The sequence below is a fragment of the Aphelocoma coerulescens genome, chromosome 6 (genome assembly GCF_041296385.1).
Source record: "Aphelocoma coerulescens isolate FSJ_1873_10779 chromosome 6, UR_Acoe_1.0, whole genome shotgun sequence".
Lineage (NCBI taxonomy): Eukaryota > Metazoa > Chordata > Aves > Passeriformes > Corvidae > Aphelocoma > Aphelocoma coerulescens.
In genome coordinates this window covers 24,990,318-25,004,003 of record NC_091020.1, presented here as the reverse complement: position 1 = coordinate 25,004,003, position 13,686 = coordinate 24,990,318, and the positions used below count along the sequence as shown (strand labels likewise).

The 13,686-nt window shown below is 43.3% G+C and overlaps 1 protein-coding gene across 5 annotated transcripts in view; it reads left to right on the top strand.

Moving 5' to 3' along the window:
• STN1 (STN1 subunit of CST complex) overlaps positions 1-5,034 on the top strand; it is a 44,520-nt gene extending 39,486 nt beyond the window's left edge. For all 5 annotated transcript variants that reach the window (XM_069019959.1, XM_069019958.1, XM_069019960.1 and 2 more), the window contains one exon: positions 870-5,034. In XM_069019959.1, coding sequence (XP_068876060.1) covers positions 870-1,027 — 158 coding nt within the window. In that variant the 3' untranslated portion in view covers positions 1,028-5,034. The remainder of the gene's footprint in view (positions 1-869) is intronic.
• Positions 5,035-13,686: the final 8,652 nt, after the last annotated feature.

Sequence of the window (13,686 nt, the reverse complement as noted above, 5' to 3'; positions counted from 1 at the left end):
TGTGCTGATGTATCTGATCTATGCCTGTTTTCCATTGTTAGCCACTGAGAAGAAATGTGTTGTTAACTTCAGCATTTGGGGGACTGGGAGCTTGCAGCACTGATGATTAGTGGGTTACAGGGTTTGTTGGAGGAAATGATTACTGGGACAGCTTCAAACAGTGCTCCACCTGGCACAGAATAGCAGTGTGCATGAGGGACCTCTGTGCTTCCCCCTAGCAAAGGGGGTTATTTTGAACTTCTGTTCTCTTGTACATTGCAGGGCTAATTCCACATAAAAGGAGATAAAATCTGATACTGATGTTCCCTGACTTTCTTTTCCTGTAATTGTCTGAGTATTCTGAGGGGCCGGGATGGGATCGCACTGCGAGGTGAATGCAATTGCAGTGCAGCAGTTTTTCCACAAGATGCCAGCGTTGGGCCAGCGGTTACAGGCCCTGGCCACGCACCTCCCTGCTATGCTAGAGGGTTGCGAAGTTGGGTCTTAGAAAAATGACTTTCATTTGGTTCCTTCTGAAGTTGCAAAAACTGGATGGCCTGCACAGGTGGACAGTGGAGGTAGCCTTACATTATTAAACTCTTCATCAAGTTGTAGTGAATGAGCCTTGTATGTTAAGAGTTGGCAAGACTGAGTTATGTTTCACCCTCATTACTACTGTTACAGCGCTGACACTTCCCAGAAAAGTCACTGGGAACAGTTGATAATTGGAGAACTGTAGGGACAGACAGGATCTCTTTCTTCTGAATATACATGTCTGCTTTAGTATCTAGGGCTCTGGGATTTTCATGTCTGATCTGTATTATGATAGTTCGAAAGAGACAGACTGAAATTTTTCTTCCATTCCTGGTTACATTTTCCTTTTTCTGCAGATGCTGAAAAAGGCTGCCATTTCCTTCATGTCCTGAGTTGTGTTCGGCAGAGCTACAACCCCTCTCTGGATGAAGTGGTGATGCACCGTGTCTTGGAACTACTGGAGAGTAACAGTGATGTTGTCAGCACTATGGAAGGATATTTTATGGTATTTTAAAGAGAAAAGGTAACAAGGAGAGGTTGAGAGACTGTGAGAAGCTGTCATTAGCTGGTATGATCTAGATGGGGATAAAAAGAGCCTTCTGATTCTCCAGATGCTGGTTTTGTCCAGCTTCAGAGAAGTTGTTCAAATACTTGTTTTAATATTCTTGCTGACTTCCTTGCTATTCCTAGTGAAAGTGGTATCAGACTGATTCTGGACATTCTAATCTAGCAGGGGAACTGGAAAAGAAACTGAGCTCTTTCCTTGGAGTAGGATGAGACATTGGCCATCCTCACATCTGCATCCAGTGGGCCTAAAGAAAAGTCACTGCTCAAGATCATTGTTTACAGCAGTGGTCATCTCAGGAGATATTTTTTTGGCTTAAAGACTGATCTTGCACGCTTTCATGTGGTAATAGCTATGGATCTTTCTTTTTATGTGAACTTCGTAACACCTAGAGAAAGGACACACAAACAGAAGGATTTGCCTGTCCTTCCTGGCCAGTGCTGGTGCACCTTTGTCTGTAAATATGCATTCCTCAATCTGGACAGCTTTCCCACTACTAAAGCAGTCCTCACCTTTCTCCATAAAGTAGTATTCAGGAATGGGATTCTGCATCCCTTCCCCATCCTGCAACCTTGCCCACTGGTTGCCAAGCATGTCTGCATTCCTCTGCATTCCCATCTGTGCTACTGATGCCTGTTGTTGTGGTTTCTCTTCAGACCAGAATTCTCAAAATCAGCTACTGTTTTGCTGTTTCAGTTGCTTCCTACATCACAAATGGTAAAACATAAATTAGATGCTTTGGAAAAGAAAATACAGAAGCCATTGAGACCCACTGTAACCTCCTCTGCCTGTTGCCTTTTGTGTCTTTTATTCTTTGTCACTTTTGTGGTAAAATACTACCCATATCTGTGCTTGCAGAAGAACACAAGACATAGATGAAACAACGTTGGCCTAAAGAAGGTTACCATGCAAAATGTTTGATCTGGAATAATCACAACTCTGTTATGCACAACAGTTAAAAAGCAAAGTTGTTCAATATTTATCCTTAGAGAGAGCTTGCTGCTGCAGAGGCTTGTCTGTTTAATTAATCTGTTTAATTTATGGTGTGGAGGTGAGCCCTTTAACTTGAAAAGAGTACAAAAGATTGAATTTATCCTTCTTTCCTCTGCACCTTCCCTGTAATAGTTGAAACAGCAGACTCCCAGGAGGCAGCTGTAGTGGTAAAGCCCTATAAGGATTGACATAGCAGGGAAAAATAAACCATATGCATGAGGAAAGCCAGTGAGTAGCCCCATGTGTGCCAGCTCTCTGGTTTGTTATATTATCTGCCTCCCTCCAAGCCCTGGCTGCAGTGAGATATAGGCTAAGGGAAAGGCATGACAAAATATTTGGCATTTGCATTCAGAGGCCTGTGGAAAACTCTGGCCTTAAAGAGGTGGTAAGTTTGTTTGCAGTAGAGAACTATGTATGAATCATTCATTTGCTGTGTATTCCGTACTTGCTGCAGGACTCAAGAGTTGGTTTCCTTACAGATTTCCCTGCTCCTTACATTGCTGCTCTGCTCTGAGTCAGGTACCTTCTAGTCAGATCTTAATATGGGCCCTGAACAGGTGCTGAAGGGATGTACCTGTGCAGAAGGAAACAGAAGAGGATTAAGGAAGAGTTGTGGAGTGTTCCCCACTCCCTCCCCATGCCCTGAATATCCCTCTCTGTAAATTAGGGAAAGAAGGCAGATTCTGAGTGAAGTGATGCTGAGGGGAATTGAAGCTTTAATTTATGTTTCTGAGAAGATCTGGTTTGCCACAGGGGAGATTTGCTTTTTAAATTCATGCTCTGATTATTGATCAGTTTGAAGTGATGCTTAAAAACAAGGGATGGAAGAAGTAGCGTGAAATATTGATTCCTAAATTCAAATTCACTTCAGGAGTTGCCCACAATCAAGCAGTACATATGGTTATGTTGCTTATTTGTCATGAGTTTGAGGATATTTTAAAGGAAAGTACAAGGTGTTTTCAGACCATGTGGAAAAGCATGGCATCTAATTTCAGAGACTGGCTTGGCCATTTTCTTAAAATCTTCTGTATCAGCAGAAGCTCATTTTGCTGGGAAAGGGTTAAAGGAACAGTGCTAGCTCAGTGAGAAAGGTGATCTCCTCTCTTAAGTCAGAAGAAAGACCCTGGTTCTCCTGAGGATGACAGCTGAGTGTGTGGGCTGGATGAGTTCTGGAAGGAAAAGAGAGTTTGGAGATCATGTTGCTCTTTAGGATATCTCTTTAAAATTCATACCAAAATAGGTTTACATCTTTGGGCTTTGCAGTTTGTATAGTTACACATGCAAATTCTGTTGCCTCCAACTCTGAGGCTGCACTTCCTGTGTGTTTTAGATGTGGTTTTTTGTGTAGTTTGCCTAAAATCCCTGTCCACTGATTTTCTATGCTTGGAGGTAGAAAGGGCAGACACTTGTATCTGCATCAGTCCTGCCCCTGTTGCATTTCAAAAGCTCTGAACAACTGCAAAGCCTTGGAGATGAGGTGGAAGGAACTTGTCTCAGGAAACATAGGTAAGTTATTCTGGAAAGAACCTGTCCTTGGAAGTTTTTAAGTTGATCCTTGAGGGGAGTGCTCAACTCTTGTGATGGAGGGTGTGTTCCGATGGTGTTCGCTCCCCAAGAACAGGAAAAAGGGATTTTTCTCAGATGAGTTGTCTCAGGGAAGTAAGATGAATAAACACAAGGGAGCCTACAGTTTTTACAAGAGAGAAAGGTTAAGCTAAAGTTAATGGAGGAGTCTAGATTTAAGGTACACAGATTCTGATTCTGCCTATCTGTACAGAATAGTTGTGTCTTAAGCTTGCATGCTTTATTTTTTCCACAGTAGCCACCAGCCCAGGTTAGCACTTACTCTGGTTGAGAGCATTCCCTCCTGCACCTACAGGGAATACAACATGCACATGCACAGCAGTACCCTGAGGAGCTGTGGGAGCACAGAGCTCACTGTTGGCTGATTTACCCATTCACTCAGTATCTCTACAGTGTGCTTCTGTGACAGCAGTCTAGACATACCCATGTTGGTATAAGTCACCTTTATGTAAGTCTAACTACACACACTAGGGCTTTTACTGCAAATAAACTGTCTCTCTGTTTAAAGATCATATCCTTAACCAACAGAGTCATATCATGCACACTGTTAAAATTCTTAGACCACACCTACAAAATATTGTGCAGAGCATTCAGTGAAAGCATGCTTTCTTGTTTTGTTTAATTTGAAAACTCGTTAGGCAACACAATTATTACTGGTTTATTAAAGGACTTAGAAGGTAGCACATTAATGTAAAACTGACAAGTGAGAATTCATGTTGTAGAACTGCTTCATGGCCAGTTCCAGTTTCCATAGCAACAGTTACGGCAGTAAAAGGTAGGTAAGGAAAATGGAATTTTTAAAAGCAGTTGGCATTTCTATGTTACCTTAAAAAGATAAGTTTCCACAGAAATGCAGCACCTGAGAACAAAAATTACCTAAGAATCTCAATATTCTATTCTAGCAAAATGCACAGTGATTGCCTTTCTGATGAGGAAACAAAGGAACAGCTTTACTTTTAGTCCCTGCCCTCTGCTTATGTGAGAGAAGAGATGAGGTTGCTTCATGCCTCAGTTTCCCCCTTTTGTAAATTGGGGATAATACAGCTCCCTGTGTAGGGCATAAGCCTAATTTTTTTTGTAATCCTAGTCATTAAAAGTTCTATGGGAGCAATTAGAGAAGAACTCTGTGGCTATGTGGGAGAGAATGAATGGATAGATGCTGGAGTGGGACTTAGGAAAAGTTGCTCTTGTATTAGTACTATTAGCTTTATATTTTTCTGCCTCTCTTTCCATGCATATTGCCTTGCTTGTCTTGTCGTCTTGCTCTCCAAGGCCTATGAGGCAAAGACATTGTTTTTATTTGTATCATATTTTTACTGGAATCCTGTTTCCTCTTATGACTTCTTAGATGACTTCATAAAAATAGAAATCCAGATAATTGAGTTCTGAGTATTCTTGTTCCGAAATCTTTGGATTGTAAATTTGGACCCATGAGGGCATGCATTTTACACAACCTACCTGGGAAATGAAGATCTACTTTCAAAGTAATAAATGACAAAGTTAAATATTAGCTACATGACTAAAAGCTATTACTCTTTTGGGTCTGTGTATACTTGTGGATTCCAGTGATGAACACCATAAATAGGAGTTGCTAATTCATTATTCAAAGTGGGAATTCATCAATGAGCAGCCAGTGAGACATGGAGCCACATGGAGAATTACGAGACAAAGTACTGGAAATCTGTTTGTCAAAGAAATGCAGTTTGGTTTACTCTGAGAGTAAGCTGATCCTGTAGGGAAAAGATGTGCCTAGCAAAGATTTGTATCTTTATACTTACCTCTTAATGGGAAGGGAGCAAGTTCAGATCCCATGGGCACCCTGAATTTTGAAACTTCCTGTCAGTGCAGCGCTATGTTCTTTATTGCTGTCTTTCAGCACAGTCTCCAGTCCTCCTGCCCCAACCCTCCAGGCTAGAGCAAAAAAAAATGTTCAGCCACAAAGATAAAAGAATAGTTATAATAATTGGTTACCATCCTCCAGGAGTCCCAGCATTACAGCAACATTTTTGTGGATCCTTGTGGGCAGCAGGGAAATGCTGAGCCAGGGATCTTGGGTTTCATTCCCAGCAATATAGCCTGCCAGGCACAGAGACTTTCCCCCTAATTTCTTTCATCTATTCCTGAACTCCACTGTCCCCTCTGACTCGTTTCTCGGGCCCTTTATTTCATTCACAGTACAGATCCTGTCAAACCCCCTTCTTCTATTTTGTTCACTTTATCTTTCCTAACTCCTTGTCAACAATTGAAACTTTCAGAATCCCTTGCCTAACTGACCTGGCACTGTTCACAGCCTGTTCTGATTCCAGCTGTCCTTTGCTCCCTGTCTAGGCACCAGAAGAGGCAATTTTCTTCCCGGTGTAGTTTGCATCAGGAAAGAGCTGCAATTTCAGAAAAACAACGCACTTTCCACCCCACCCTCCCAAAGATTCACTAGCACCATAAATATCCTAGTGATGGGGTTTTTTGCAGGTATCCAAGTACAAAATAAATAAAACTAAAACATAAAAGAGTTGTGTCTTGCCCAAACCTGAACAAGCACAAGTCACGCCCCTGATAGAAGCTATCTGCCTCTCCCTGCCACTTTCATGTCCTTGCAGATCTCATTGCAGACATGATCTGTAAAGTTGATGTGGACTTCTTGCATGTCTACCAGTTAGTGTGTCTCCTTTTAGCCTGTTTTTTTTCTGAGAAAGAGTGATTCTATTCTGATATGATTATACTGTGCATCTGGGCATCTGTCAACCTCTGTCCCACCACCCCAAGTGACTTTGGCTAGTTAAGAGTTGTGAAGGACCCTGAACTGTTATGGTCTGGCACATTTTTAGGAAATGGATGCACTGATAGAAGAGGGAAGCCCAAATCAGTGCCTCTGTAAAAGGGAAGGTAGAAACTCATACAACACCAGAGAAACCACACACAGGACAGTCCCAAGGAACCTGTTCCTGTAACTTCAGCTGCCACAAGAAGTACTTGTTCTGCAAGTGCTCTTTTAAGAAATGATTGGACAGTTTTTCCAGAAGTTTCTTCATACAGATTGCCCTAAGACAGTCATGATGCCAAACTGCAAATCCATTAAAATCTGGTAAAGCTGCATTGGGGTACAAAGCTGAGCAACTGATTGTTAATGATGCCACCAGCCCATTCCCACTAATATCTTTTAGAAGTGCAATGGAGGCCATACTAATCTAGTCACAGTAATCTACAAGTTGAAACCAGCCCAGATTAACAAGATTGCCTGAGAACAACATAACCAGGAATTTGCCAGTGGAAGAAATAACCTAAAGGAACAATTTTCAGTAATGTTGAACTACAGCGCTGCAGTGCCAATTAACCTGGCACAACATGTCCTACAGCTCTTGTTTTAGCTTGCTTTTTTGTTATTCACTGGAAGAATGCACACTCCTTCCCTACTAGCTACAACTGGAGCTCTCTGCCACCTTCACATCACTCTGTTGGGAACAAGGTAAGATAAATAGCAAATGTATGTCACTGCATAGCAACCAACATGATTAAATGCAGTATGTGCCAAGTCTGTTATTGGCCTCGAAAGTTCATGGTTCCTCCCAGGAGTGCAGACTCCAGCCAAATATTACAGTGATATTTGGAAACAGGAGGGAGGAATCTGTTCTCTCAAATGTCTTCCCCAACAATGGAGTTCTGCAAGTCCTGCAGGCCTAACTTATACTAACGTGCTCTTCTTGGCAAGGTATGATGGTGGTACAGAAATGAAAAGGGTTTTTCTCTTTTTTGGGGTGTTTTGGAGCTGCGTTTTTCTCTTGATGACAGAATTGGTCATTTGCATTGAGAGTGTCGGGGCTGTCCTTGTGTTCATGTAAAACTCTTCTTTGCTATATTGTCCACAAAAAAACCTCTGAGCTGTAACAAGCCAGCTGGTGTTCTGAACTACTGCCTACACTGCTGACTAATACTCTCTCACTGTTTTCTGTCCTCACCTTGTCTTTTTTCCCCCAATAAAAATCTCTTGAACTTAATTCCTGGTTCAAAGAAGTTGTAGTCTGTCCTTCTGTGAGTACAGTGATCCAGGACAAACATAGCAAGAGCAAACTGATAGAGAGAAGAGTTTTTGTTGGAACTCTGAATGTAGGAAAGGATGAGAAATACAGAGGAAGCTGAAGGAGGAGGATTTAGCACAGACATTTGAAATGAGTCCTACTGAAAAAGGCTAAAGAAACGATTGCCTAATGATGCTGTAGACATCTGTTTCAGAACAGGCAGCAGGTGTTGCATGTAATGAAAGCAAGGACTTGTACTGTTTTATTTTCTGCAATTAGAAAGCAGGGGAGGAAATGAGGTCAGGAAAAATGGAGTAAGAGAACATCTAGCATAAACAGCTGGGCAAATTTACATAGAGCACAGCAGTATTTATATACTCTTCCTCTGCCCTCCTTACACTATCCTTCAACAGTTCTGTTCTGCAGAGTGTTTTGTACTTCCTAAAAGATATTGGTCTTTTAGGGCCTTGGGTGCTCAGAGGTAGATGCTAAAGTGACAGTTGGCCACCAACATGCGTTTGAGGACAAAAATGTTCAGGATAATGTAATTGTCACACAGATGTTGTCATGATGAAAATTATCCTGAAGGTAAAGCTGTCCTTGTCTCACAGGTGGTTTGAGGGCTTCAGTCACCAGAAAAGTGGCTGAGAAAGAGTCCATTAGTGAAATGGTTCTTTAGGTTTGCATTCCTGGTGCTGCATGGCCAGGGCTTAACACGTATGGATCCAAATAAATGCCTCAGATTGTGTGGATGGTGTGTCCACTGCTTCAAGCTGAAAAGCACACCTGCATCAGACCCTGCTAGAGAAACTGTAACTTTGCTTTCCATGGGGCATTTTTTTGTTTTGGGATGATCTCATTTCTTGTTACAAGCAATTAACATCCTACAGGGCATTTTTTTTTCCAAACATCTCCACTACTGCCCTACAAATTCTAACCCCAGTCTAATGACTTGGGGAAAAAACCAAACTATTTGTGTCTACCCATGGGATGATGTTGCTGTTGAGGAGATCCAGAAGTGCTCTTCCTACAGAAGTCTCTCAGTTGGGAAAACCACTTTGCTTTTGCATGAAGGTATCAAAACAAAACAAAAAATCAATGCACTCCACTGCTGAGTGGTAGAGGTTGGATGTTACAGATTCTGCTTACAGTGCCAAGTTTGTGTGCTCACCACCTATGTTCAAACTGCAGTTCCATGAGCCACTTTTCATAAGGTTTTATTTGTACATTTTTATAGTTCACAGTTCATTGTACATTTGTACATTTTTATAGTTCTGTCAGTCAAATGTTTTCTGGTTTGGATATTGGCAGATAAAGTCTTCTACTTTCTCTAGTGCAGCCAAATAAAATTACTGTTTGGTTTCAGAAGGGGTTGAATGAGTAAAAATAGTAAACAAGGAAATTCAAATTTTAAAAGGGGTTGGTGGAAATTTAAAAGCTCGGTGGCCATGTATGTATACATAGGAGGAAACATGGGAAGAAAATGCAAAGAAAGACTATTTCTTCCTAGACTGACTTTATTTTAACAAGCTCATGTTTTCAGTAATGGAGATTACCATGCTTTTTGCAGAAGATAAGGCAGAAACCAGCCTCAAAATGTGCTATTTTGAGAACAGTGAGAGTGACACCAGTCAGGGCCATAGCATCCAGGAGGAAACCCGAGGAATCCCAATCCAAACCTGTGATCAGTTTGGTAAACATGAGCTGTCCCAAATGTAAGCTGACACGTATATAATAAATAAAGAAAAGTGTGGCTTGGGCTTGCTTTATTTTTTTAAGCACTTCAAGAGATATCTACAAAGCCTCTGTAAAAATGGAAAAGTACAAGGTGTACATGGATGAAAAGCAGCATGCCACGTGCTGCTACCACCCTACGTGCAGGGCACGTACCACAGAGGAGAATCCTTCATCTACAACTGCTAAGAGAGGACTGAAAAATAATGTTGGTCATGAAAAGGTTAAACTGTAAGATAGCTGCTTCAAGGAAAGGCAAATCTATAATTTAAGTCCAGAGGGTGAAGCAGCTCTTTTATAATGTAAGTAAAAGCTGTTATGCCATTGGAAAAGCATGTACACTGCCTGCAGAAGGAATGATTATTTTGGTTTTTCTATTATACCAGATTGCACAGAGGGGCTGACAAAGCAGCACTCTCTGGTGAGGAGGCTGGGAGGGGAAGGGGCACAAAGATACTGTGCTAGAGAAGGGGGGAGTTGCTCTGCCAGCATTGCTGCTGGTTCCTTTGGCTGCCTTCTACCTTATTAGCTGGGCCTATTTATCTCCAGAGTGAATTTCATTTGAAGAGCAGTAATCTCCCAAGAAGATGAAATGCAATTGGCTTTAAAAAAAAATAAGAAAAAAGATCATGCCGTGCTTTGTTTCAAAGTTTGAGATTTGAATGCCAGACAGGCTCTACCATTCCTGTCATTCCTATCAAAAGCCGTGTATGTTGAAACACTGAAGTGGAAGGACTGCATGGAAAGCAGCCTTTTTAAGAAGCTGAGGTTTTGTAAGTACAGAAGCTGAGATGGGAGTGTAACAAAGGCTCTGTGTTGTGCTGTTGCACATCAGAGCCAATAAAACCCTAAGGGGCACATCTCTAGTACCATGTCTAGCAGATTATGCATGCAACTCCAGTTGCCAGTAATGAGTTGTGTGGCTAATCTGTCATGCACAGCACTGCACAGTTCCCCTTCCCCCAGGGGCCTGAGCTCATGGCATTTTACTTCCCCCCAGGGTGCTGAGCACCGTTAGAGCCTCTTCAGTTAGTGGGACAGGAAAACACTGTGTTCCACCTGGCTGCCCAGCCAGAAAACAGAAAGGAAAATCATCTTTAGCAACAACTGCAGCCACCACAGACAGGGCTGTTAGACCCCAGCGTGGTTAACATTCAGGGGCAGTTACCTATCTACAATGCCATGAATTAATAAGAGGCATTAGAAATGGCCCTAATGGAGCATAGAAAAGCATGTCCCTTGTTTTATTTTCTCACTGATTTAACGATCCAAGTGTTTTCAATTTACAGTTCAAATGCTTATTTACAAAAAATTTGCCAGCATGACAGAGTCCTCTTGAAATATGAAAACTCAAGTCATGCTCCAGCTCTGACAACATCACACACACACATTCTGTCACGCATCAGCTTTTGCTGTAATTTTTGCTGTAATTGGAGCAGAGTCCAGGCTGCTGGGCTGTAGCTGCACCAGGTCTGTGAGGCTAATGTGGTTACCTGTTTGGTCTAAAAAAAGCAAAAAAAGAATCTTTGCCCAAATACCCACCTAGCAAAAGAGTAGAAAAAAGCTTTTAAAAATAGCTGGTTTATTTCAACCTTCAGAAGCTGAATTTCCCAGGGTGTTCCTCAGGTGAATTTTATCAGAAGCATGAGTCTTTGAAGGGGAGTTATTAAATGAGCAGTTAATACTCATATTAATATAAGTGTTAAAATTGTTATAATAGCAGTGATATTCCCATGCAATGATAGGACTTCGGTAATGGGGGCTTTAAAAAAAAGAAAAAAAGTAAATGCTAGGAGTTCTAGCACTAAAATCTCTAGAGTTAGTTATTTTCCTACAAATTCTCAGTGTCTCAGCCTCGTGTTCATAGCCCTGGTCAGGTGCAGGCTGTTCTGCACGTGGGGCTGGCCAGGCACCCAGCCTGCTGTGCTCCTCCCTGCATACCCAGGCTCGCTTTCATTCAGTCCCAGCAGCCGGAGCTCGGCTCTCCAAAACAAGGCTGGGAAGTGCCGTCAGCTTCAATTTCCCAGCTGCTGCCTAAGACAGGAGCAGATTTTCCCAAGCCTGCAGCATAATAAGGGTTTTGGGTATTTCTCTGCCAGCTTTGCAATACTTGGAGATTGGACTCCCAGTAGACTGGGTGTTGTACATGTTTTAAAAGAACTATCCATGCCCCTGGCAACACACATTTTTCCTACGTGCATGGACAGATGCAGCAAGCAAACAAGGAGAGCAGAAGGTGGCCGTGAGCACAAACCCATCAGATGATGGAGAAGGAGGGGGACAGAGGTACAAATGCTGGCCAGGCTTCAGAGGTGGGGAAGGTTGTCTGGAGAGGAGGAGAATCAAACCCTGTTGAATAGAGGAAAGGTGAACAGAGGACCAAATGCTGTGAAAGAACGGGGTAGACACCAAAGGGGCACCAGTCCCAAGGCACTGGTCTCAAGTTTGGTTGAAAATAGAAGCTCCTTCCTTACAAGAGCAGATGAGAAGAGTATCAGTAAAAAGATGCCAATTAATAAGAATGTCAGGAAGGATGGGGCAGGGTGTTTGGAGAATGATGTATTTTGTCTCTCCCTCACAATGACATGTTTTGAAAGCTGTTTTAAAACAAACCCTGAGTGTTTTCAACAATGGAGGGGACCCTTTATTCTTTTTTTTTGGACAGGGTGATAGGAGAAGGGGATGGAATGTGTGATGTATATTGGTTCACAGGGAACAGGCATCCAAGACACAAAGAGTGGCCACGCCAATAATATTTTTATCAATGGGTTATTTGAATATTTACATTTTGGAGAAAGAATCTTCTTTGTTTGCTCTGCACACCAGGGACTTCTTGGCCAGTCTAAACAGCAAAGGTTTCTAATGTAAATAATTGTTCTTCTGCCTTGTGTCATGTATGAGGATTAGGGGTAGGAAGTCCCTCAAAGAAGAGAAGAGGGTGCTTTGAAGAAGATAAGACAAGCCTTGAAAGTGCCAATGGGTACATGAGTTTTCCCCTCTGTCGCCCTTCTTGTGTCATGCATACCTGTGCGCCTCCTGGGGTGGGATGCTGGGATTTTAGCGTTTTATGTCAGGTCATTTATTTTGGTAAACTGTGTATATTAGCTGAGGAGGGAGGAGAAGGCTGGCTCAGAGCATCTGTCCTTGTCATTATGCCAGCAGATACCTGTTTCCCACCTGGCAGTAGTTGATATCTTCTGCATTGATGGGGTTGCTCCTGCCTTTTTTTTTTCTTTCCCTTAAGCTGCCTGTGGAAACCTGCTATGGTTTGAACACAGCCACTTTTTAATGCCAGCCTTCTGGCCCAAATACCTAAGGCTTGGTGACTCTGGTGTCTGTCTCATGATCGTTGTTTCAGGGCCAGTAACATTGTAAAAGTTCTGATTCAGAAATTGTGCCTAGAGCACGTCAGAGGAAATCACATTGAGATGGACTGTTCTGACTGTAAATGAAGAAGCTTATTTCGCCAGGAGCTGGTCCTCTTTGTACTCCTGGGCTGGCAGGTCTTGAGCTGTCAGCAGCACTCTGGAATCTCACTGGAAAATCTACACGGGATGCTATTCGAGAGACTTCAGAGGAAGGAGAGATCTTAGTAACTTCAGTTAATTTAGTGACTAGCTAATGAATATCATGAAACAAGCTGAGGGCTGGAAGATCACACTGAAGTTCCCATTTCTTACATAACTTTAAAATAATCATATTCAAAGTAATGACGCTTTATTGAAAAGGAACAAAAACCCACCTGAAATTTCTGGGGCAAACTCTTCTTGGAGTGGGACTGAGGAAGATGATTCCCATTTACCTGTGCATGTATATACAAAAAACCAAAACAGGTTTATAATTCTAGAAGCCCTCATAACAGAGGGTCTGTGCAACCTTCATCCAGCTCTGACCCCTGTGTGTTCCCGCGGGACAGGGCAGTGGGGACCTTCCCAAGCGGTGGCCGGCCTTGAGCTCCCAGCTGGAGCCCGGTGGGAGCGGGCTCGGCCCTTCACTCGCGGGTTTCCGGCGTGACCTTGGCCGGCCGCTCGGGGAGGGCGTTTCGGACCCTTTCTGCAGCGACGGAGGGCCCTGGGGCATCCCGCGCTCCCCCTGCCCCGGGCCGCCCCTTCCCCCGGGCTCTCCCCGAGGCCGGGCCGCGGTACCCCGGCAGAGAGCAGGGGCCGCCCGCCATCTCCGGCACACGGGGGCGGTGGCTCCCATCCCGCCGGAGCCCCCCGGGGCCGCCCGGGGGCGGAGCCGCCGGCCCGGCCCGGCCCCTCCCGCCGCTGCCGCCGCCGCAGT